This window comes from Salvelinus namaycush, unplaced genomic scaffold, assembly GCF_016432855.1.
Source record: "Salvelinus namaycush isolate Seneca unplaced genomic scaffold, SaNama_1.0 Scaffold15, whole genome shotgun sequence".
Classification (NCBI taxonomy): Eukaryota; Metazoa; Chordata; class Actinopteri; order Salmoniformes; family Salmonidae; genus Salvelinus; species Salvelinus namaycush.
The window spans coordinates 418,329-445,115 of record NW_024058230.1 but is presented as its reverse complement, the minus strand read 5'-3'; the positions used below and the strand labels follow the sequence as shown (position 1 = coordinate 445,115).

The following is a 26,787-nucleotide window of genomic DNA, read 5'->3' as shown; positions in this document are numbered from 1 at the left end:
AGCACACCCAAACTGGCAGGGTGACGTTCATTTGAAACAGGTCACTGGTGTGTGTCTTCATGGGCAGAATCAACAAGCTCATTCACTCATGGGCTGAATCAACAAGCTGGCTCACTCATGGGCTGAATCAACAAGCTGGCTCACTCATGGGCTGAATCAACAAGCTGGCTCACTCATGGGCTGAATCAACAAGCTGGCTCACTCATGGGCTGAATCAACAAGCTGGCTCACTCATGGGCTGAATCAACAAGCTGGCTCACTCATGGGCTGAATCAACAAGCTGGCTCACTCATGGGCTGAATCAACAAGCTGGCTCACTCATGGGCTGAATCAACAAGCTGGCTCACTCATGGGCTGAATCAACAAGCTGGCTCACTCATGGGCTGAATCAACAAGCTGGCTCACTCATGGGCTGAATCAACAAGCTGGCTCACTCATGGGCTGAATCAACAAGCTGACTCACTCATGGGCTGAATCAACAAGCTGGCTCACTCATGGGCTGAATCAACAAGCTGGCTCACTCATGGGCTGAATCAACAAGCTGGCTCACTCATGGGCTGAATCAACAAGCTGGCTCACTCATGGGCTGAATCAACAAGCTGGCTCACTCATGGGCTGAATCAACAAGCTGACTCACTCATGGGCTGAATCAACAAGCTGGCTCACTCATGGGCTGAATCAACAAGCTGGCTCACTCATGGGCTGAATCAACAAGCTGGCTCACTCATGGGCTGAATCAACAAGCTGGCTCACTCATGGGCTGAATCAACAAGCTGGCTCACTCATGGGCTGAATCAACAAGCTGGCTCACTCACGGGCTGAATCAACAAGCTGGCTCACTCACGGGCTGAATCAACAAGCTGGCTCACTCATGGGCTGAATCAACAAGCTGGCTCACTCATGGGCTGAATCATATCCATTATAATGACCAATGATCAAATCAAGGTTTGAAGAGCATGTTTTAATGGTTATAGATTGGGTACTGTATCTAATAATCATGTTCATACATTTCCTGAAAACCCCCAAAATGTTTATTTTAGTCAGACAAACCTTTTAGTCTATTGTCGTCGTGGTTGTATTAAACCAGGGTAGATGTCACTGGTCCCATAGAGGGAGTCAGAGCCGTCTACTAAACAGGTAGTTAGGCCCGTCCATCCACACTGACTCCGTCCCTTCTGTCCCCTCTGTCCTGTGTGACGTCTGTAGGAGCTGTATCACTCCCAGGTGAAACAGGAAGCTGACTCCGTCCCTTCTGTCCCCTCTGTCCTGTGTGACGTCTGTAGGAGCTGTATCACTCCCAGGTGAAACAGGAAGCTGTGTTACTACATGAGAAGCTTCAGGAGCTGGAGCTGAAGAGGGACGCCATGGTGGCAGAGGACAAGAGCATGGGATCGCCCCAGGAGGAGAGGGACAGGCTGTTTAAACAGGTGAGGAGAGGGACAGGCTGTTTAAACAGGTGAGGAGAGGGACAGGCTGTTTAAACAGGTGAGGAGAGGGACAGGCTGTTTAAACAGGCGACGAGAGGGACAGGCTGTTTAAACAGGTGAGGAGAGGGACAGGCTGTTTAAACAAGTGAGGAGAGGGACAGGCTGTTTAAACAGGTGAGGAGAGAGACAGGCTGTTTAAACAGGTGAGGAGAGGGACAGGCTGTTTAAACAGGTGAGGAGAGGGACAGGCTGTTTAAACAGGTGAGGAGAGAGACAGGCTGTTTAAACAGGTGAGGAGAGGGTGAGGAGAGGGACAGGCTGTTTAAACAGGTGAGGAGAGAGACAGGCTGTTTAAACAGGTGAGGAGAGGGACAGGCTGTTTAAACAGGTGATGAGAGGGACAGGCTGTTTAAACAGGTGAGGAGAGGGACAGGCTGTTTAAACAGGTGAGGAGAGGGACAGGCTGTTTAAACAGGTGAGGAGAGGGACAGGCTGTTTAAACAGGTGAGGAGAGGTACAGGCTGTTTAAACAGGTGAGGAGAGGGACAGGCTGTTTAAACAGGTGAGGAGAGGGACAGGCTGTTTAAACAGGTGAGGAGAGGGTGAGGAGAGAGACAGGCTGTTTAAACAGGTGAGGAGAGGGACAGGCTGTTTAAACAGGTGAGGAGAGGGTGAGGAGAGGGACAGGCTGTTTAAACAGGTGAGGAGAGGGACAGGCTGTTTAAACAGGTGAGGAGAGGGACAGGCTGTTTAAACAGGTGAGGAGAGGGTGAGGAGAGGGACAGGCTGTTTAAACAGGTGAGGAGAGGGACAGGCTGTTTAAACAGGTGAGGAGAGGGACAGGCTGTTTAAACAGGCGACGAGAGGGACAGGCTGTTTAAACAGGTGAGGAGAGGGACAGGCTGTTTAAACAGGTGAGGAGAGGGTGAGGAGAGGGACAGGCTGTTTAAACAGGTGAGGAGAGGGACAGGCTGTTTAAACAGGTGAGGAGAGGGACAGGCTGTTTAAACAGGTGAGGAGAGGGACAGGCTGTTTAAACAGGTGAGGAGAGGGACAGGCTGTTTAAACAGGTGAGGAGAGGGACAGGCTGTTTAAACAGGTGAGGAGAGAGACAGGCTGTTTAAACAGGTGAGGAGAGAGACAGGCTGTTTAAACAGGTGAGGAGAGAGACAGGCTGTTTAAACAGGTGAGGAGAGAGACAGGCTGTTTAAACAGGTGAGGAGAGGGACAGGCTGTTTAAACAGGTGAGGAGAGGGACAGGCTGTTTAAACAGGTGAGGAGAGGGACAGGCTGTTTAAACAGGTGAGGAGAGAGACAGGCTGTTTAAACAGGTGAGGAGAGAGACAGGCTGTTTAAACAGGTGAGGAGAGGGACAGGCTGTTTAAACAGGTGAGGAGAGGGACAGGCTGTTTAAACAGGTGAGGAGAGAGACAGGCTGTTTAAACAGGTGAGGAGAGGGACAGGCTGTTTAAACAGGTGAGGAGAGGGACAGGCTGTTTAAACAGGTGAGGAGAGGGACAGGCTGTTTAAACAGGTGAGGAGAGAGACAGGCTGTTTAAACAGGTGAGGAGAGGGACAGGCTGTTTAAACAGGTGAGGAGAGGGACAGGCTGTTTAAACAGGTGAGGAGAGGGACAGGCTGTTTAAACAGGTGAGGAGAGGGACAGGCTGTTTAAACAGGTGAGGAGAGGGACAGGCTGTTTAAACAGGTGAGGAGAGAGACAGGCTGTTTAAACAGGTGAGGAGAGGGACAGGCTGTTTAAACAGGTGAGGAGAGGGTGAGGAGAGGGACAGGCTGTTTAAACAGGTGAGGAGAGGGACAGGCTGTTTAAACAGGTGAGGAAAGGGACAGGCTGTTTAAACAGGCGACGAGAGGGACAGGCTGTTTAAACAGGTGAGGAGAGGGACAGGCTGTTTAAACAGGTGAGGAGAGGGACAGGCTGTTTAAACAGGTGAGGAGAGGGACAGGCTGTTTAAACAGGCGACGAGAGGGACAGGCTGTTTAAACAGGCGAGGAGAGGGACAGGCTGTTTAAACAGGCGAGGAGAGAGACAGGCTGTTTAAACAGGTGAGGAGAGAGACAGGCTGTTTAAACAGGTGAGGAGAGGGACAGGCTGTTTAAACAGGTGAGGAGAGAGACAGGCTGTTTAAACAGGTGAGGAGAGGGACAGGCTGTTTAAACAGGTGAGGAGAGAGACAGGCTGTTTAAACAGGTGAGGAGAGAGACAGGCTGTTTAAACAGGTGAGGAGAGGGACAGGCTGTTTAAACAGGTGAGGAGAGGGACAGGCTGTTTAAACAGGTGAGGAGAGAGACAGGCTGTTTAAACAGGTGAGGAGAGGGACAGGCTGTTTAAACAGGTGAGGAGAGAGACAGGCTGTTTAAACAGGTGAGGAGAGAGACAGGCTGTTTAAACAGGTGAGGAGAGGGACAGGCTGTTTAAACAGGTGAGGAGAGGGACAGGCTGTTTAAACAGGTGAGGAGAGAGACAGGCTGTTTAAACAGGTGAGGAGAGAGACAGGCTGTTTAAACAGGTGAGGAGAGAGACAGGCTGTTTAAACAGGTGAGGAGAGGGACAGGCTGTTTAAACAGGTGAGGAGAGGGACAGGCTGTTTAAACAGGTGAGGAGAGGGACAGGCTGTTTAAACAGGTGAGGAGAGGGACAGGCTGTTTAAACAGGTGAGGAGAGGGACAGGCTGTTTAAACAGGTGAGGAGAGGGACAGGCTGTTTAAACAGGTGAGGAGAGAGACAGGCTGTTTAAACAGGTGAGGAGAGAGACAGGCTGTTTAAACAGGTGAGGAGAGAGACAGGCTGTTTAAACAGGTGAGGAGAGGGACAGGCTGTTTAAACAGGTGAGGAGAGGGACAGGCTGTTTAAACAGGTGAGGAGAGAGACAGGCTGTTTAAACAGGTGAGGAGAGAGACAGGCTGTTTAAACAGGTGAGGAGAGGGTGAGGAGAGGTTACAGGCTGTTTAAACAGGCGACGAGAGGGTGAGGAGAGGTTACAGGCTGTTTAAACAGGTGAGGAGAGGGACAGGCTGTTTAAACAGGTGAGGAGAGGGACAGGCTGTTTAAACAGGTGAGGAGAGGGACAGGCTGTTTAAACAGGTGAGGAGAGGGACAGGCTGTTTAAACAGGTGAGGAGAGAGACAGGCTGTTTAAACAGGTGAGGAGAGAGACAGGCTGTTTAAACAGGTGAGGAGAGAGACAGGCTGTTTAAACAGGTGAGGAGAGGGACAGGCTGTTTAAACAGGTGAGGAGAGGGACAGGCTGTTTAAACAGGTGAGGAGAGGGACAGGCTGTTTAAACAGGTGAGGAGAGGGACAGGCTGTTTAAACAGGTGAGGAGAGAGACAGGCTGTTTAAACAGGTGAGGAGAGGGACAGGCTGTTTAAACAGGTGAGGAGAGAGACAGGCTGTTTAAACAGGTGAGGAGAGAGACAGGCTGTTTAAACAGGTGAGGAGAGAGACAGGCTGTTTAAACAGGTGAGGAGAGGGACAGGCTGTTTAAACAGGTGAGGAGAGGGACAGGCTGTTTAAACAGGTGAGGAGAGAGACAGGCTGTTTAAACAGGTGAGGAGAGGGTGAGGAGAGGTTACAGGCTGTTTAAACAGGCGACGAGAGGGTGAGGAGAGGTTACATGCTGTTTAAACAGGTGAGGAGAGGGACAGGCTGTTTAAACAGGTGAGGAGAGGGACAGGCTGTTTAAACAGGTGAGGAGAGAGACAGGCTGTTTAAACAGGTGAGGAGAGGGACAGGCTGTTTAAACAGGTGAGGAGAGGGACAGGCTGTTTAAACAGGTGAGGAGAGGGACAGGCTGTTTAAACAGGTGAGGAGAGGGACAGGCTGTTTAAACAGGTGAGGAGAGGGACAGGCTGTTTAAACAGGTGAGGAGAGGGACAGGCTGTTTAAACAGGTGAGGAGAGGGACAGGCTGTTTAAACAGGTGAGGAGAGGGACAGGCTGTTTAAACAGGTGAGGAGAGGGACAGGCTGTTTAAACAGGTGGGCAGACAGTCACCACAACCTTAAATGGTTTCATACATTTGTCTCTGTCTTTAAATATGGGCGGCAGGTAGCCTCGAGGTTAGAGTGTTGGGCCAGTAACCGAAACGCTGCTGGTTCCAGTCACGGAGCCGACAAGGTGAAAAAGCTGCCGCTATGCCATCGAGCAAGGCACTTAACCCCAATTGCTCCAGGGGTGCTGTATAATGGTAACCCAGGCTGTGACCTCACTCTCTGGGGGTGTCTCATGGGGGGGGCAACCCACCAAATTATTATTAAATACTGCTCTGATGTCACAATCATCAATTTTTGGGGGGAATGAGGGAGTGGAGAAATTTGGTAAAGAGGTGTATGTTTAAGGTCAAGTGAGTTGAGTCTGTGTGTTATGAATGCCCTCCAATTCTATGCTTCAAAATGTCGCCTTGTTTTGCGCTCAAGGTGAAAGAAGACAACCAGGAAACAGCAAGCATGGAAAGACAGTACGTCATTTCTGTGATCATTTTAAAGTCTTATCCTAGCCAGCCAAAGTGATATGAGTGTTTTATAACTCTGTGACGTTTTATAACAGGTTGACTGAGATGCGTGAGAAGATGAGCCTGATCAACGAGGAGATCCGACTGCTTGACAATAACATGGAGGAACACCAAGGTACGGACTGATTAGATCTCTGCACTGGGGTCATAGATGTTATATCTGAAGGGTTTCATAGTCCTGTAGAACAATGAGATGATGAGTTTTGACATTTTAAGTTTTTATTTTTAGAATATGCACAGTCTCATACAAGAGCTCTGCACTGGGGTTGCGTGGGATGGGGAGTGGGCTGGGATGGGAGAGTTTTGGGAACTTGGCCCAATGAGGGTGGTGGGAGGGGGGGGGACGAGACAGGGGAGCATTGTCCTGTAGAGGTGTTCAGTAACAGTTCAGTGAATTGGATATAAATCCATTAAGGCCTCTGGATACCGTCCAAGACTACTCTCTCCGCTCCGCCTTGCCTGCATAGATTACAGCATCCTGTCCTGGCCAAGGGGTAGCACATATCCTGCATGCCAAATGTCACCCTATTCCCTACCTAGTGCACTACGTAGGGTGCCATTTGGGACTTGGGCATACTGTAGACGCCTCTCTGGGAGACGTCTGTCTGCTGCTCTGCTCTTTAATAGGGATGTTTGGATTGTTGTATTGTTATGCTCCAGAGAGGAAGTCAACATGGCTGGTGGTCCATGGTAAGAGGTGTTTTGAAGTGCCACACCAGGACACTTAGTGAAGGAACGCCTGAATGACCACACAGGCTGTGTCCCAAATTACACTTCAAATCAAATGTTATTGGTCACATGCTCATATTTAGCAGATGTTATTGGTCACATGCTCATATTTAGCAGATGTTATTGGTCACATACTCATATGTAGCAGATGTTATTGGTCACATACTCATATTTAGCAGATGTTATTGGTCACATGCTCATATTTAGCAGATGTTATTGGTCACATGCTCATATTTAGCAGATGTTATTGGTCACATACTCATATTTAGCAGATGTTATTGGTCACATGCTCATATTTAGCAGATGTTATTGGTCACATACTCATATTTAGCAGATGTTATTGGTCACATACACATATTTAGCAGATGTTATTGGTCACATGCACATATTTAGCAGATGTTATTGGTCACATACACATATTTAGCAGATGTTATTGGTCACATACTCATATTTAGCAGATGTTATTGGTCACATACTCATATTTAGCAGATGTTATTGGTCACATACTCATATTTAGTAGATGTTATTGGTCCATACACATATTTAGCAGATGTTATTGGTCACATACACATATTTAGCAGATGTTATTGCGGGTATAGCTAAATGCTTGTGTTCCTAGCTCCAACTGTGCAGTAATATCTAACAATATAAAAGTAAAATAATGGAATTAATATATATAAATATTAGATTGAGCAATGTCAGTGGCATTGACTAAAATACAGTAGAATAGAATACAGTATATACATATGAGTAAAGCACTATGTAAACATTATTAAAGTGACTAGTGTTCCATTATTAAAGTGGCCAGTGATTCCATGTCTATGTATATAGGGCAGCAGCCTCTAAGGTGGAGGGTTGAGTAACCAGGTGGAAGCCGGCTAGTGATGGCTATTTAACAGTCTGACGGCCTTCAGATAGAAGCTGTTTTTCAGTCTCTCGGTCCCAGCTTTGATGCACCTGTACTGACCTCACCTTCTGGATGATAGTGGGGTGAACAGGCTGTGAATCGGGTGGTTGTTGTCCTTGATGATCTTTTTGGCCTTCCTGTGACATCGGGTGGTGTAGGTGTCCTGGGGGGCAGGCAGTATATCCCCAGTGATATGTGTTGGGCTGACCGCACCACCCCTGACCGCACCACCCTCTGGAGAGCCCTGCGGTTGCGGGCTCAACTGTTTCCGTACCAGGCGGTGATACAGCCCAACAGGATGCTCTCAATTGTATATCTGTAGAAGTTTGTGAGGGTTTTAGGTGACAAGCCAAATTTCTTGAGCCTCCTGAGGTTGAAGAGGCGCTGTTGCCCCTTCTTCACCACACTGTCTGTGTCCATTTCAGATTGTCAGTGATGTGTACACCAAGGAAGCTTTCCACCTTCTCCACTGTGATCCCGTCGATGTGAATAGGGATGTGCTCTCTCAGCTCTTTCCTGAAGTCCACGATCATCTCCTTTGTTTTGTTGACATTGAGGGAGAGGTTATTTTCCTGGCACCACTCTGCCAGAGCCCTCACCTCCTCCCTGTAGGCCGTCTCGTCGTTGTTGGTAATCAAGCCTACTACTGTTGTGTCGTCTGCAAACTTGATGATTGAGTTGGAGGCGTACGTGGCCACGCAGTCATGGGTGAACAGGGAGTACAGGACAGGGCTGAGAACGCACCCTTGTGGGGCCCCAGTGTTGAGGATCAGTGTAGTGGAGGTGTTGTTTCCTACCTTCACCACCTGTGGGTGGCCCGTCAGGAAGTCCAGGACCCTGTGGTACAGGGCGGTGGAGGTTACTATGGTTTTGAAGGCAGAGCTATAGTCAATGAACAGCATTCTTACATAGGTATTCCTCTTGTCCTGATGGGTTAGGGCAGTGTGCAGTGTGATGGCGATTGCATCGTCTGTTGATCTATTGGGGCAGTATGCAAATTGTAGTGGGTCTAGGGTGGTAGATAAGGTGGAGGTGATATGATCCTTAACGAGCATCTCAAAGCACTTAATGATGACAGAAGTGAGTGCTACGGGGCGACAGTCATTTAGTTCAGTTACCTTTGCTTTCTTTGGAATAGGAACAATGGTGGACATCTTGAAGCAGGTGGGGACAGCAGACTGGGTTAGGGAGAGATTGAATATGTCCATAAACACACCAACCAGCTGGTCTGCGCATGCTCTGAGGACGCGGCTAGGGATGCCCGTCTGGACCTGCAGCCTTGCGAGGGTTAACAAGTTTAAATGTCTTACTCACGTCGGCCACGGAGAAGGAGAGCCCACAGTCCTCGCGGATGTTTAGCTTGTCCGGGAGTAAGACGTCAGTGTCCGCGACGTGGCTGGTTTTCTCTTTGTAATCCGTGATTGTCTGTAGACCCTGCCACATACGTCTCGTGTCTGAGCTGTTGAATTGCGACTCTACTTTGTCTCTGTACTGGAGTTTTGCCTGTTTGATTGCCTTACGGAGGGAATAATTACACTGTTTGTATTTGACCATATTCCCAGTCACTTTGCCTTAGTTAAATGCGGTGGTTCGCGCTTTCAGTTTTGCGCGAATGCTGCCATCTATTCCCGGTTTTAATAGTCACAGTGGGAACAACATCCCCTATACACTTCCTGATGAACTCCGTCACCGTGTCCGTGTATACATCAATGTTATTCTCGGAGGCAACCCGGAACATATTCCAATCTGCGTGATCAAAACAATCTTGAAGTGTGGATTCTGATTGGTCAGACCAGCGTTGAATAGACCTTAGCACGGGTACTTCCTGTTTGAGTTTCTGCCTATAGGAAGGGAGGAGCAGAATTGAGTCGTGATCTGATTTGCCCGAAGGGAGGGCCTTTTAGCCATCCCAGAAGGGAGAGTAACAGGCAATGTGTTGATAGAACTTCGGTAACGTTTTCCTCAAATTTGCTTTGTTAAAAACCCCAACTACAATAAATGTGACCTCAGGATATCTGGTTTCCAGTTTGCACAAAGTCCAGTGGAGTTCCGTTGTGGTATCGGATTGAGGGGGAATATACATGGCTGTGACTATAACCGAAGAGAATTCTCTTGGGAGGTAATATGGTCGACATTTGATTGTGAGATATTCTAGGTTGGGTGAACAAAAGGACTTGAGTCCTTCTTTTTTGGTCGTATTTCTTGGTCGTTACCGCCGCTCTGATATCCAAAAGTTATTTCAAGCTGTATGTAATAACATGAAAAACGTTCTGAGCTAATAGCGTAAGAAATAACACAAAAAAAACCCAAAATACTACAAAGTTGGTTAGAAGCTACAAGCAGAGCTTCCATGTCTGTCGGCGCCACCATGATCATCATATTCCCTATTGCCATCGGGCCCTGGTAAAAGTGCACTATATGGGGAATAGGGTGCCATTTGAGATGCATCCATACTGTAGCTCTCAATACCGGGAGGAAGTAGAAACATAAATACGCTTTTTGTTCACTCTGTCCTAATATACACTGCATCATGTTGTTCTATCAGGCTTCTTTACTTCAAGGCTTTTGATCTGACTGTTTCCTGTCCTCATCTCTGTCTCATATCCTCTGACTGTTTCCTGTCCTCATCTCTGTCTCATATCCTCTGACTGTTTCCTGTCCTCATCTCTATCTCATATCCTCTGACTGTTTCCTGTCCTCATCTCTGTCTCATATCCTCTGACTGTTTCCTGTCCTCATCTCTGTCTCATATTCTCTGACTGTTTCCTGTCCTCATCTCTGTCTCATATCCTCTTGACTGTTTCCTGTCCTCATCTTTGTCTCATATCCTCTGACTGTTTCCTGTCCTCATCTCTGTCTCATATCCTCTGACTGTTTCCTGTCCTCATCTCTGTCTCATATCCTCTTGACTGTTTCCTGTCCTCATCTGTCTCATATCCTCTGACTGTTTCCTGTCCTCATCTTTGTCTCATCCTCTGACTGTTTCCTGTCCTCATCTCTGTCTCATATCCTCTGACTGTTTCCTGTCCTCATCTTTGTCTCATATCCTCTGACTGTTTCCTGTCCTCATCTCTGTCTCATATCCTCTGACTGTTTCCTGTCCTCATCTTTGTCTCATATCCTCTGACTGTTTCCTGTCCTCATCTTTGTCTCATATCCTCTGACTGTTTCCCGTCCTCATCTCTGTCTCATATCCTCTGACTGTTTCCTGTCCTCATCTCTGTCTCATATCCTCTGACTGTTTCCTGTCCTCATCTCTGTCTCATATCCTCTGACTGTTTCCTGTCCTCATCTGTCTCATATCCTCTGACTGTTTCCTGTCCTCATCTTTGTCTCATATCCTCTGACTCATCATGACCAGACGGTAAGAGGTCTACTATGTCCCTCTTGTTCTCCACCAAACTCCTCCAACAACTAGACTAGGTCATCCTTCCATTAGCATTAGTTTGGAACGAACTACTTCCACTTTACTTTATATAGACATATACTCTACAGTCTTAGAAGTAAAGGTGCCTGGAAGAACCTTTTTTGGGTTGCCACACCGCCGGAATCTTTCCGGTTAAAAGAAGGTCCTAGAGGAACCCCTGTGTGAAGGATCAAACTGGAACCTTTTTGGAATGCTAGGGGTTCTATTTTGAACCTTTTTTGGGTTGCCACACCTCCGGAATCTTTCCGGTTAAAAGAAGGTCCTTGAGGAACCCCTGTGTGAAGGTTCAAACTGGAACCTTTTTGGAATGCTAGGGGTTCTATTTTGAACCTTTTTTAATAATATTTAACAGTGGTGGCAGCCTATCAGATTGGAGGCGTGGCGTTCAAATTTTATTTTTGGCAAACTCGTTAGCATAAATGTCATTCCTGTTCATCATGTTAAGTTTGTACACTTACATTTTCCTTTAATATTTATGCATATGACATATTTTAATATAATATTATTAATATTAACATTGCTGATTACATATAAGTAATAAAGTGGTAACTATTCCAGCTTTAGGATTTGCATAGGTTCTTGAGGAACTCATAGACCTCTGTTAGCCCCATTGACGCTATGAAACTGTCAGTGTTTAATTTAACGTGATGACAATACAACAGAACTGATGAAGAGGAATGACATTTACTGTAACAGGTGGCCAAAAAAATATCTCTCCACGCCCCTACTAAGCCACGCCCCCACTCCACTGATAGAAGCACACACACACACTATATGTTGTTTAAATGCATGTAAATTGTAAAGTATTTTGTCTGTCATGTGTTTTTCGTTATATGTCAGACCCCAGTAAGACTAGCCGTCTCCATGGGGATCCTAATAAATTTCCTCCATGAACCTGTTGCTATATTGAACCATTTTAAGGTCCTCCCAGAACCTCTCAACTAACCAAAGGTGCAAATATGAACCATTGACTAACAATGGTTCCTCGCAGATCTCCAGGGTTCATCAAGTCACCTCTAATTCTAAGAGCGGTTAGACTATACACTCAAGTAACAAATCACTTTTCTTTTGTCCTACAGGTGAACGAAACCAGAAGTACAAAGAACTAAAGAAGAGAGATGAGAATATGGACAGTGAGTTGACCGTTACATGCTTTCTGTGAACCATTCCTGCGTAGGTTGTAGAAAGTTCCAGATCTTGTATCCCTTTCATTCTAAGACGTTTTCCCCGCCAACTTTACCATACCGCCAACTTTTTCCGTCCTTTTCTTGATTTCTGAAAGTTATTCCCGGTATCAAAGACAAAACTTTTATTTCCGCCAAAACGACTTAGTAATAATTTCGGTCAAGTTCTGCCTACGGCTTAGTATGTAACGTAGCCATAATGCTGAGGCGACATTAGCACGCTCTACGCTCTTAAACTCGTGATGGTTGCTAGGCAACCGTCCTCCTGCCAGTTGTAAACTTTGCGAGGCATGTCTCTTCACACTGTTTTCTAACCACTACTGGATAGATCCATAATGAATTACTGTGAGAATAAATGGCACTGAATTATGAAAATATTGGAATGAGGTAGGCTAATGCAATTGAAGACATGTATCAAATTGTTGCTGAGTGAAAACTCCCAGTCATCCAATCCACGCGTAGTGGTCAACAACATGATAATTTCAGCACCGTTTTGAGTGGGACATCGGCGTCGTGCTGCTTTGAGACAAAAGTGTGGACTCATTTTGATAAATCAATCAATTTCAGATTTTTGTTTTCATTGAATCTCTGTTTGGATATCAGTAAGGCTACAAAGGGGATGCACAGCCGCGAGCTGCCCAGCGACACAAGCCTACCAGACAAGCTAAATCACTTCTATGCTCGCTTCAAGGCAAGCAACACTGAGGCATGCATGAGAGCATCAGCTGTTCCGGACGACTGTGTGATCACGCTCTCCGTAGCCGACGTGAGTAAGACCTTTAAACAGGTCAACATTCACAAGGCTGCGGGGCCAGACGGATTACCAGGACGTGTGCTCCGGGCATGTGCTGATGAACTGGCAGGTGTCTTCACTGACATTTTCAACATGTCCCTGATCGAGTCTGTAATACCAACGTTTCAAGCAGAACACCTCGGAAAATAGGATTGCTATTATCTTCTATGGGTATCATGATGAAGGTAAGCCCCTACTCCTGCTCCCTAACAAAGTGGAGTGCGCCTCCCGAGTGGCGTAGCTGTTTAAGCCACTGCTTCGCAGTGCTTGAGGCATTATTACAGACCCGGGTTTGATCCCGGGCTGTGTCACAGCCGGCCGTAACCGGGAGACCCATGAGGCGGCGCACAATTAGCCCAGTGTCGTCCGGGTTAGGGGAAGGTTTGGCCGGACAGGATTTCCTTGTCTCATCGCTCTCTGGCGACTCCTTGTGGTGAGCCGGGCGCCTGCAAGCTGACCTCGGTCGCCAGCTGGACGGTGTTTCCTCCGACACATTGGTGCGGCTTGCTTCCGGGTTAAGCGGGCAGTGTGTCAAAAAGCATGTTCGTGTTTTGGAGGACGCATGGCTCTCAACCTTTGCCTCTCCCGAGTCCGTACGGGAGTTGCGGCGATGGGACAAGACTGTAACTACCAATTGGATACCACGAAATTGTGGTGAAAAAGGGGTAAAATTACAAAAAAATTATAATAATAGGAAAGAGATGAAACGTGGATCAAAAAAGCACAGGCCTGCACTGTTTCTAAATATCGCTTTTAATATGGCAGCGGTACCACACGTTCCCATGACAAGTTCTGTTATATTCCATTATATTCTTAATATAAAATATGTGTGTTGACTGTGATCGGTGTGTCTTGTCTGTTTAGTTAACAAAATAACAAACTATTGATTTCATTTGGATGCTGCAGCCATGGCTACACAGACCTGTAACATACCTAATTAAACGTCAAAATATGCAATTATTTTCCTTTTGAAAACACATTTTATTCGTCCTTATAATGTTTCTTAGGACCTGCCTAAATCAATTAATAATGGCTAGATTTTTGATGGTGTATATTCAATGTATTTATTAAAATAGACGCCCACCCTGCACGCCACTACTACCAGTCCTCCCCGGCATGCCGGCGTGCACACGGTATACAAAGGTGTCTTCAGGCAATAATGTGGTCAAAATGGGCCTGTTTATAAAAGAGGGGGTCATAATAAACACTGCCCGTTTTGATTTATTTTTAATGCCTAAATAGTGTAAATCCAATGTGTAAGCAGTATTGTAGTCTACACGGATCATTTATCTGGTATTGATTCATATTTCCACAGGTTTTCTGGATTCATTTGATGAGACTAAAGCTACAGAGGTGGAGAAGAACCGTCAGGCACAGGCCATCATCGTAGTTCTACTGGAACACTCCAGCAGAGTGAGTGTGAGAGAGTGAGTGAGTGTGAGAGAGTGAGTGAGTGTGAGAGAGTGAGTGAGTGTGTGAGAGAGTGAGTGAGTGTGTGAGAGAGTGAGTGTGTGAGAGAGTGAGTGTGTGAGAGAGTGAGTGTGTGTGTGTGTGTGTGTGTGTGTGTGTGTGTGTGTGTGTGTGTGTGTGTGTGTGTGTGTGTGTGTGTGTGTGTGTGTGTGTGTGTGTGTGTGTGTGTGTGTGTGTGTGTGTGTGTGTGTGTGAGAGAGACCAGGGAGGGCCTACAGCAGCACCTAGATCTTCTGCACAGATTCTGCCAGACCTGGGCCCTGACAGTAAATCTCAGTAAGACAAAAAAGAATGGTGTTCCAAAAAAGGTCCAATTCCCAGGACCACAAATACAAATTCCATCTAGACACCGTTGGCCTAGACCACACAAAAAAACTATACATACATTGGCCTGAAAATCTTCCACAAAACTGTGAACGTTCCATCAAATGGAACATACAGTTCAACATACCAATTAGGATCTGGCTAAAAATACTTTCATCTGTTATAGAACCCATTGCCCTCTATGGTTGTGAGGTCTGGGGTCCGCTTACCAATCAAGAATTCACTAAATGGGATGAACACCAAATTGAGTCTCTGCATGCAGAATTCTGAAAAAATATCTTCCGTGTACAACTTAGAACACCAAATAATGCATTTAGAGCAGAATTAGGCCGATACCCGCTAATGATCAAAATCCAGAAAGAGCTGTTAAATTCTACAACCACCTAAAAGGAAGTGATTCCCAAACCTTCCATAACAATGCCATCACCTACAGAGAGATGAACCTGGAGAAGAGTCCCCTAAGCAAGCTGGTCCTGGAGCTCTATTCACAAACACAAACACACCCCACAGAGCCCCAGGACAGCAACACAATTAGACCCAACCAAATCATGAGAAAACAAAAAGATAATTACTTGACACATTGGAAAGAATTTACAAAAAAACTGAGCAAACTAGAATGCTATTTGGCCCTGAACAGAAAGTACACAGTGGCAGAATACCTGACCACTTTGACTGACCCAAACTTAAGATAAGCGTTTGACTCTGTACAGACTCAGTGAGCATAGCCTTGCTATTGAGAAAGGCCGCTGTAGGCAGACCTGGCTCTCAAGAGAAGACAGGCTATGTGCACAGAAACACCACAGAAACTGAGCCTTACTTCCTAACCTCCTGCCAAATGTATGACCATATTAGAGACACATATTTCCCTCAGATTACACAAACCTACAAAGAATTTGAAACCAAATCCAATTTTGATAAACTCTCATATCTATTGGGTGAAATACCACAGAGCGAGAGCGAGAGAGAGGGAGAGAGATCTCTCTCTCTCTCTCTCTCTCTCTTTCTCTACTGGAACACTAGCGGAGGGAGGGAGAGATCTCTCTCTCTCTCTCTCTCTCTCTCTCTCTCTCTCTCTCTACTGGAACACTAGCGGAGGGAGAGGTTCAACTGATGTTATCCATCTGCCATGTGCTTGTCTGCTGTTCTCAGCGAAACAGCTCGGCCACTAAGTTCAACACTTGGACGTTGTTTTTTAAAAATACTCCTGAGTCATAGCTTGAACGTTGCCTTGTTCTTCTTCTATGATAGTGTGTTTATTATCACTGTAAACAGAGTTATCTGAATTAACCGTTTATTTCTATACCCCCAGCTGTTCTCTGTCTTGTCATTCACACAGGTTCTGCTTTAAGTCATAAAACTACAGTTTTTGTAGACATGAAACTCCTAACAGATACTAGGGTTTTCATAAATCTTCTCAACACTGCATGTTGTTGAATTGAATAAGCTCGTTTAAAAGGAGATGTCTTGTGTGTCTGTGTCTTGTGTCTGTGTGTCTGTGTCTTGTGTGTCTGTGTGTCTGTGTCTTGTGTGTCTGTGTCTTGTGTCTGTGTGTCTGTCTTGTGTGTCTGTGTCTTGTGTGTCTGTGTCTTGTGTGTCTGTGTCTTGTGTGTCTGTGTGTCTGTGTCTTGTGTGTCTTGTGTCTGTGTGTCTGTGTCTTTCTTGTGTGTCTGTGTCTTGTGTCTGTGTGTCTGTGTCTGTGTGTCTGTGTCTTGTGTCTGTGTGTCTGTGTCTTGTGTGTCTGTGTGTCTGTGTCTTGTGTGTCTGTGTCTTGTGTGTCTGTGTGTCTGTGTCTTGTGTGTCTGTGTCTTGTGTGTCTGTGTCTTGTGTCTGTGTCTTGTGTGTCTGTGTCTTGTGTCTGTGTGTCTGTGTCTTGTGTGTCTGTGTCTTGTGTGTCTGTGTCTTGTGTGTCTGTGTCTTGTGTGTCTGTGTGTTGATACAGAACATGAACCGTATGCGCCAGATCTCGTCGGTGACGGCCACTGAGCTCAAGTCCATGCAGGAAGACCTGAGCTTCAAGGAGACTGAGATGCACAAGTCCCAAAACACAGCCAAGGGCTTGTCTTCAGGTTAGTACACAACACAGCACAGCACCACAACACAGCCAAGGGCCTCAGGTTAGTCCCACACAGTGATGATAGTCTGTTTACAGCCAAGGGCCTCAGGTTAGTTCCACACAGTGATGATAGTCTGTTTACAGCCAAGGGCCTCAGGTTAGTTCCACACAGTGATGATAGTCTGTTTACAGCCAAGGGCCTCAGGTTAGTCCCACACAGTGATGATAGTCTGTTTACAGCCAAGGGCCTCAGGTTAGTCCCACACAGTGACGATAGTCTGTTTACAGCCAAGGGCCTCAGGTTAGTCCCACACAGTACCACAACACAGCCAAGGGCCTCAGGTTAGTCCCACACAGTGATGATAGTCTGTTTACAGCCAAGGGCCTCAGGTTAGTTCCACACAGTGATGATAGTCTGTTTACAGCCAAGGGCCTCAGGTTAGTCCCACACAGTGACGATGGTCTGTTTACAGCCAAGGGCCTCAGGTTAGTCCCACACAGTGACGATAGTCTGTTTACAGCCAAGGGCCTCAGGTTAGTTCCACACAGTGACGATAGTCTGTTTACAGCCAAGGGCCTCAGGTTAGTCCCACACAGTGATGATAGTCTGTTTACAGCCAAGGGCCTCAGGTTAGTCCCACACAGTGACGATAGTCTGTTTACAGCCAAGGGCCTCAGATTAGTCCCACACAGTGATGATAGTCTGTTTACAGCCAAGGGCCTCAGGTTAGTTCGGGGAAGGTTAGGGGAAGGTTTGGCCCGGACAGGATTTCCTTGTCTCATCGCTCTCTGGCGACTCCTTGTGGTGAGCCGGGCGCCTGCAAGCTGACCTCGGTCGCCAGCTGGACGGTGTTTCCTCCGACACATTGATGCGGCTTGCTGCGGGCCTCAGGTTAGTCCCACACAGTGACGATAGTCTGTTTACAGCCAAGGGCCTCAGGTTAGTCCCACACAGTACCACAACACAGCCAAGGGCCTCAGGTTAGTCCCACACAGTGATGATAGTCTGTTTACAGCCAAGGGCCTCAGGTTAGTTCCACACAGTGATGATAGTCTGTTTACAGCCAAGGGCCTCAGGTTAGTCCCACACAGTGACGAGGGTCTGTTTACAGCCAAGGGCCTCAGGTTAGTCCCACACAGTGACGATAGTCTGTTTACAGCCAAGGGCCTCAGGTTAGTTCCACACAGTGATGATAGTCTGTTTACAGCCAAGGGCCTCAGGTTAGTTCCACACAGTGACGATAGTCTGTTTACAGCCAAGGGCCTCAGGTTAGTCCCACACAGTGACGATGGTCTGTTTACAGCCAAGGGCCTCAGGTTAGTCCCACACAGTGATGATAGTCTGTTTACAGCCAAGGGCCTCAGGTTAGTCCCACACAGTGATGATAGTCTGTTTACAGCCAAGGGCCTCAGGTTAGTCCCACACAGTGATGATAGTCTGTTTACAGCCAAGGGCCTCAGGTTAGTCCCACACAGTGATGATAGTCTGTTTACAGCCAAGGGCCTCAGGTTAGTCCCACACAGTGATGATAGTCTGTTTACAGCCAAGGGCCTCAGGTTAGTTCCACACAGTGATGATAGTCTGTTTACAGCCAAGGGCCTCAGGTTAGTCCCACACAGTGATGATAGTCTGTTTACAGCCAAGGGCCTCAGGTTAGTCCCACACAGTGATGATAGTCTGTTTACAGCCAAGGGCCTCAGGTTAGTCCCACACAGTGATGATAGTCTGTTTACAGCCAAGGGCCTCAGGTTAGTCCCACACAGTGATGATAGTCTGTTTACAGCCAAGGGCCTCAGGTTAGTCCCACACAGTGATGATAGTCTGTTTACAGCCAAGGGCCTCAGGTTAGTTCCACACAGTGATGATAGTCTGTTTACAGCCAAGGGCCTCAGGTTAGTCCCACACAGTGATGATAGTCTGTTTACAGCCAAGGGCCTCAGGTTAGTCCCACACAGTGATGATAATAATCTGAAAAAAGTCATGTCAGCAACTCTGTAATGCTTTCCATGGATTCAGCAGCTACGTTTGTTACTCTCAGCTGGGTCCACCCTTCTGTTAAACTCTCTCTCTCAGCTGGGTCCACCCTACTGTAAAACTCTCTCTCAGCTGGGTCCACTCTACTGTAAAACTCTCTCTCAGCTGGGTCCACCCTACTGTAAAGCTCTCTCTCAGCTGGGTCCACCCTACTGTAAAACTCTCTCTCAGCTGGGTCCACCCTTCTGTAAAACTCTCTCTCAGCTGGGTCCATCCTTCTGTAAACTCTCTCTCAGCTGGGTCCACCCTTCTGTAAAACTCTCTCTCAGCTGGGTCCACCCTTCTGTAAAACTCTCTCTCAGCTGGGTCCACCCTACTGTAAAACTCTCTCTCAGCTGGGTCCACCCTACTGTAAAACTCTCTCTCAACTGGGTCCACCCTACTGTAAAACTCTCTCTCAACTGGGTCCACCCTTCTGTAAAACTCTCTCTCAGCTGGGTCCATCCTTCTGTAAACTCTCTCTCAGCTGGGTCCACCCTTCTGTAAAACTCTCTCTCAGCTGGGTCCACCCTTCTGTAAAACTCTCTCTCAGCTGGGTCCACCCTACTGTAAAACTCTCTCTCAGCTGGGTCCACCCTACTGTAAAACTCTCTCTCAGCTGGGTCCATCCTTCTGTAAAACTCTCTCTCAGCTGGGTCCACCCTACTGTAAAACTCTCTCTCAGCTGGGTCCATCCTTCTGTAAAACTCTCTCTCAGCTGGGTCCACCCTACTGTAAAACTCTCTCTCAGCTGGGTCCATCCTTCTGTAAAACTCTCTCTCAGCTGGGTCCACCCTACTGTAAAACTCTCTCAGCTGGGTCCACCCTACTGTAAAACTCTCTCTCAGCTGGGTCCATCCTACTGTAAAACTCTCTCTCAGCTGGGTCCACCCTACTGTAAAACTCTCTCAGCTGGGTCCACCCTACTGTAAAACTCTCTCTCAGCTGGGTCCACCCTACTGTAAAACTCTCTCAGCTGGGTCCACCCTACTGTAAAACTCTCTCTCAGCTGGGTCCACCCTTCTGTAAAACTCTCTCTCAGCTGGGTCCACCCTACTGTAAAACTCTCTCTCAGCTGGGTCCATCCTACTGTAAAACTCTCTCTCAGCTGGGTCCACCCTACTGTAAAACTCTCTCAACTGAGTTTTCCACCCTACTGGAAAACTCTCTCTCAGCTGGGTCCACCCTACTGTAAAACTCTCTCAGCTGGGTCCACCCTACTGTAAAACTCTCTCTCAGCTGGGTCCACCCTACTGTAAAACTCTCTCTCAGCTGGGTCCACCCTATTGTAAAACTCTCTCTCAGCTGGGTCCATCCTTCTGTAAAACTCTCTCTCAGCTGGGTCCACCCTACTGTAAAACTCTCTCAACTGGGTCCACCCTACTGTAAAACTCTCTCTCAACTGGGTCCACCCTACTGTAAAACTCTCTCAGCTGGGTCCACCCTACTGTAAAACTCTCTCTCAGCTGGGTCCACCCTATTGTAAAACTCTCTCTCAGCTGGGTCCACCCTATTGTAAAACTCTCTCTCAGCTGGGTCCATCCTTCTGTAAAACTCTCTCTCAGCTGGGTCCACCCTACTGTAAAACTCTCTCTCAGCTGGGTCCATCCTTCTGTAAACTCTCTCTCAGCTGGGTCCACCCTACTGTAAAACTCTCTCAGCTGGGTCCACCCTACTGTAAAACTCTCTCTCAACTGTGTCCACCCTACTGTAAAACTCTCTCTCAGCTGGGTCCACCCTACTGTAAAACTCTCTCAACTGGGTCCACCCTACTGTAAAACTCTCTCTCAGCTGGGTCCACCCTACTGTAAAACTCTCTCTCAGCTGGGTCCACCCTACTGTAAAACTCTCTCTCAGCTGGGTCCATCCTTCTGTAAAACTCTCTCTCAACTGGGTCCACCCTACTGTAAAACTCGCTCTCAACTGGGTCCATCCTTCTGTAAAACTCTCTCTCAGCTGGGTCCACCCTACTGTAAAACTCTCTCAACTGGGTCCACCCTACTGTAAAACTCTCTCTCAACTGGGTCCATCCTTCTGTAAAACTCTCTCTCAACTGGGTCCACCCTTCTGTAAAACTCTCTCTCAGCTGGGTCCACCCTACTGTAAAACTCTCTCAACTGGGTCCACCCTACTGTAAAACTCTCTCTCAACTGGGTCCATCCTTCTGTAAAACTCTCTCTCAACTGGGTCCACCCTTCTGTAAAACTCTCTCAGCTGGGTCCACCCTTCTGTAAAACGCTCTCTCAACTGTGTCCACCCTTCTGTACATCTCTCTCGCTATCACGGACCATTTCAGTTTGTCCGTGATGTGTACACAGAGGAATTTAAAACTTTCCACCTTCTCCACTGCTGTCCCGTTGATGTGGATAGGGGGAGCACCCCTCTGCTGTTTCCTGAAGTCCACGATCATCTCCTTTGTTTTGTTGACGTTGAGTGAGAGGTTATTTTCCTGACACCACACTCCGAGGGCCCTCACCTCCTCCCTGTAGGCTGTCTCGTCGTTGTTGGTAATCAAGCCTACTACTGTTGTGTTGTCTGCAAACTTGATGATTGAGTTGGAGGCGTGCATGGCCACGCAGTCATGGGTGAACAGGGAGTACAGGAGGGGGCTGAGAACGCACCCTTTTGAGGCCCCCGTGTTCAGGATCAGCGAAGTGGAGATGTTGTTTCCTACCTTAACCACCTGGGGGGCGGCCAGACAGGAAGTCCAGGACCCAGTTGCACAGGGCGGGGTTCAGACCCAGGGCCTGAAGCTTAATGATGAGCTTGGAGGGTACTATGGTGTTGAATACTGAGCTATACTCAATGAACAGCATTCTTACATAGGTATTCCTCTTGTCCAGGTGGAATAGGGCAGTGTGCAGTGTGATGGCGATTGCATCGTCTGTGGACCTATTGGGGCGGTATGAAAATTGAAGTGGGTCTAGGGTGACAGGTAAGGTGGAGGTGATATGATCCTTGACTAGTCTTCATGAGCTCATGTTGCGCAACATTTCTATAGGCTATGCAATTGCGTGAGAAAACAGAGTGATGGCCTCTCGTAAAAATTGTTTTGATGCTAGTGGTTATATTAATTTGGGATCTATCGCATCCCACAACTGTCCAAGACTATATTTGGAATATTTATTTATTGTACAGAATAGAAACTTTTGTACTTTGGGGGATAAGCTAGTGTTTTTGCTGTTCGTTAGGCTTAATCATCTTGTTGGCTGACGAAAAGTACATGTGGACAGTTTCTTCCAATATCTTCAATATGTACCTCTGAATTGGAGCGGGACGCTCGCAGTTGCCTCCCTGATGTGTAATAATGTAACGGGGGAGGCTATATTACATGGATTCATTGTGAAGGTGGAGGCTATATTACATGGATTCATTGTGAAGGTGGAGGCTATATTAAATGGATTTATTGTGAAGGTGGGGGCTATTACATGGATTTATTGTGAAGGTGGAGGCTATATTAAATGGATTTATTGTGAAGGTGTAGGCTATATTACATGGATTCATTGTGAAGGTGGAGGCTATATTACATGGATTCATTGTGAAGGTGGAGGCTATATTAAATGGATTTATTGTGAAGGTGGAGGCTATATTACATGGATTTATTGTGAAGGTGGGGGCTATTACATGGATTTATTGTGAAGGTGGAGGCTATATTAAATGGATTTATTGTGAAGGTGGAGGCTATTACATGGATTTATTGTGAAGGTGGAGGCTATATTACATGGATTTATTGTGAAGGTGGAGGCTATATTAAATGGATTTATTGTGCAGGTGTAGACTATATTACATGGATTTATTGTGAAGGTGGAGGCTATATTAAATTGATTTATTGTGAAGGTGGAGGCTATATTACATGGATTTATTGTGAAGGTGGAGGCTATATTAAATGGATTTATTGTGAAGGTGGAGGCTATTACATGGATTTATTGTGAAGGTGGAGGCTATATTACATGGATTTATTGTGAAGGTGGAGGCTATATTAAATGGATTTATTGTGCAGGTGTAGACTATATTACATGGATTTATTGTGAAGGTGGAGGCTATATTAAATGGATTTATTGTGAAGGTGGAGGCTATATTACATGGATTTATTGTGAAGGTGTAGACTATATTACATGGATTTATTGTGAAGGTGGAGGCTATATTACATGGATTTATTGTGAAGGGGGAGGCTATATTACATGGATTTATTGTGAAGGTGTAGGCTATATTACATGGATTTATTGTGAAGGTGTAGGCTATATTACATGGATTTATTGTGAAAGTGGAGGCTATATTACATGGATTTATTGTGAAGGTGGAGGCTATATTACATGGATTTATTGTGAAAGTGTAGGCTATATTACATGGATTTATTGTGCAGGTGTAGACTATATTACATGGATTTATTGTGAAGGTGTAGGCTATATTACATGGATTTATTGTGAAGGTGGAGGCTATATTACATGGATTTATTGTGAAGGTGGAGGCTATATTACATGGATTTATTGTGAAGGTGGAGGCTATATTACATGGATTTATTGTGAAGGTGGAGGCTATATTACATGGATTTATTGTGAAGGTGGAGGCTATATTACATGGATTTATTGTGAAGGTGGAGGCTATATTACATGGATTTATTGTGAAGGTGGAGGCTATATTACATGGATTTATTGTGAAGGTGGAGGCTATATTACATGGATTTATTGTGAAGGTGGAGGCTATATTACATGGATTTATTGTGAAGGTGGAGGCTATATTACATGGATTTATTGTGAAGGTGGAGGCTATATTACATGGATTTATTGTGAAGGTGGAGGCTATATTACATGGATTTATTGTGAAAGTGTAGGCTATATTACATGGATTTATTGTGAAGGTGGAGGCTATATTACATGGATTTATTGTGAAGGTGGAGGCTATATTACATGGATTTATTGTGAAGGTGGAGGCTATATTACATGGATTTATTGTGAAGGTGGAGGCTATATTACATGGATTCATTGTGAAGGTGGAGGCTATATTAAATGGATTTATTGTGAAGGTGGAGGCTATATTACATGGATTTATTGTGAAGGTGGGGGCTATTACATGGATTTATTGTGAAGGTGGAGGCTATATTAAATGGATTTATTGTGAAGGTGGAGGCTATTACATGGATTTATTGTGAAGGTGGAGGCTATATTACATGGATTTATTGTGAAGGTGGAGGCTATATTAAATGGATTTATTGTGCAGGTGTAGACTATATTACATGGATTTATTGTGAAGGTGGAGGCTATATTAAATTGATTTATTGTGAAGGTGGAGGCTATATTACATGGATTTATTGTGAAGGTGGAGGCTATATTAAATGGATTTATTGTGAAGGTGGAGGCTATTACATGGATTTATTGTGAAGGTGGAGGCTATATTACATGGATTTATTGTGAAGGTGGAGGCTATATTAAATGGATTTATTGTGCAGGTGTAGACTATATTACATGGATTTATTGTGAAGGTGGAGGCTATATTAAATGGATTTATTGTGAAGGTGGAGGCTATATTACATGGATTTATTGTGAAGGTGTAGACTATATTACATGGATTTATTGTGAAGGTGGAGGCTATATTACATGGATTTATTGTGAAGGGGGAGGCTATATTACATGGATTTATTGTGAAGGTGTAGGCTATATTACATGGATTTATTGTGAAGGTGTAGGCTATATTACATGGATTTATTGTGAAAGTGGAGGCTATATTACATGGATTTATTGTGAAGGTGGAGGCTATATTACATGGATTTATTGTGAAAGTGTAGGCTATATTACATGGATTTATTGTGCAGGTGTAGACTATATTACATGGATTTATTGTGAAGGTGTAGGCTATATTACATGGATTTATTGTGAAGGTGGAGGCTATATTACATGGATTTATTGTGAAGGTGGAGGCTATATTACATGGATTTATTGTGAAGGTGGAGGCTATATTACATGGATTTATTGTGAAGGTGGAGGCTATATTACATGGATTTATTGTGAAGGTGGAGGCTATATTACATGGATTTATTGTGAAGGTGGAGGCTATATTACATGGATTTATTGTGAAGGTGGAGGCTATATTACATGGATTTATTGTGAAGGTGGAGGCTATATTACATGGATTTATTGTGAAGGTGGAGGCTATATTACATGGATTTATTGTGAAGGTGGAGGCTATATTACATGGATTTATTGTGAAGGTGGAGGCTATATTACATGGATTTATTGTGAAGGTGGAGGCTATATTACATGGATTTATTGTGAAAGTGTAGGCTATATTACATGGATTTATTGTGAAGGTGGAGGCTATATTACATGGATTTATTGTGAAGGTGGAGGCTATATTACATGGATTTATTGTGAAGGTGGAGGCTATATTACATGGATTTATTGTGAAAGTGTAGGCTATATTACATGGATTTATTGTGAAGGTGGAGGCTATATTACATGGATTTATTGTGAAGGTGGAGGCTATATTACATGGATTTATTGTGAAGGTGGAGGCTATATTACATGGATTTATTGTGAAGGTGGAGGCTATATTACATGGATTTATTGTGAAAGTGTAGGCTATATTACATGGATTTATTGTGAAGGTGGAGGCTATATTACATGGATTTATTGTGAAGGTGGAGGCTATATTACATGGATTTATTGTGAAGGTGTAGGCTATATTACATGGATTTATTGTGAAGGTGTAGGCTATATTAAATGGATTTATTGTGAAGGTGTAGGCTATATTTGTCACGTTCCTGACCTGTTTTTCCTTTGTTTTACTTTGTTTAGTTGGTCAGGACGTGAGCTGGGTGGGTAGTCTATGTTATGTGTTTCTATGTTGGGTTAATGTGTTGCCTGATATGGTTCTCAATTAGAGGCAGGTGTTTGACATTTCCTCTGATTGAGAACCATATTAAGGTAGGCTGTTCTCACTGTTTGTTTGTGGGTGATTGTTGCTGTGTCTGTGTTTTGTTGCACCACACGGTACTGTCTCGTTCGTTCATTCGTTTTTCCTGTTCGTGCGTTCTTCGTTATATTGTAGTTCTCATGTTCAGGTCTGTTTAACGTCGTTTGTTGTTTTGTAAATTGTTCAAGTGTTCTTCGTGTTTCGTCTTGTTATTAAATTCATTATGTCTACATACCTCGCTGCGTGTTGGTCCGATCCATGCTCCTCCTCGTCTGAGGAGGAGAACGACTACGACGACCGTTACAGAATCACCCACCAACAAAGGATCAAACAGCGGGGTAACGGGCAGCAGCGACAGCAGCGGCCAATTACACAGGACTCCTGGACATGGGAGGAAATTTTGGAGGGAAAAGGACCCTGGGCTAAGGTTGGAGAGAATCGCCGCTCTCGGGAGGAGAAGGAGGCAGCTAAAGCCCAGGAGCGGTGGTATGAGGAGGCAACACGTAAGCGAGGCTGGAAGCCGGAGAGTCAAGCCCAAAAATGTCTTGGGGGGGGGATAAAAGGGAGTGTGGCGAAGTCAGGTAGGAGACCTGCGCCAACTCCCCGAGCTTACCGTGGAGAGCGAGAGTACGGGCAGACACCGTGTTATGCAGTAGAGCGCACGGTGTCTCCTGTACGTGTGCAGGAGTGGCCGCTGCTAGATTGAGCATTGAGCCAAGTGCCATGAAGCCGGCTCAACATATCTGGCCTCCAGTACGTCTCCTCGGGCCGGTGTACATGGCACCAGCCTTACGCATGGTGTCCCCGGTTCGCCAACACAGCCCAGTGCGGGTTATTCCACCTCCCCACACTGGACGGGCTACGGGGAGCATTCAACCAGGTAAGGTTGGGCAGGCTCGGTGCTTAAGGGAGCCAGTACGCCTGCACGGTCCGGTATATCCGGCGCCACCTTCCCGCCCCAGCCCAGTACCACCAGTGCCTACACCACGCACCAGGCTTCCAGTGCGTCTCCAGAGC

The 26,787-nt window shown here is 45.9% G+C and overlaps 1 protein-coding gene across 1 annotated transcript in view; it reads left to right on the top strand.

Annotated features, from left to right (window-relative positions):
- Positions 1-26,787, top strand: part of ift74 (intraflagellar transport 74) — a 69,132-nt gene that overhangs the window by 20,567 nt on the left and 21,778 nt on the right. The window contains exons 2-7 of the mRNA XM_038983174.1: positions 1,284-1,427; positions 5,866-5,906; positions 5,996-6,075; positions 12,103-12,156; positions 14,316-14,413; positions 16,734-16,860. Coding sequence (XP_038839102.1) covers positions 1,284-1,427; positions 5,866-5,906; positions 5,996-6,075; positions 12,103-12,156; positions 14,316-14,413; positions 16,734-16,860 — 544 coding nt within the window. The remainder of the gene's footprint in view (positions 1-1,283; positions 1,428-5,865; positions 5,907-5,995; positions 6,076-12,102; positions 12,157-14,315; positions 14,414-16,733; positions 16,861-26,787) is intronic.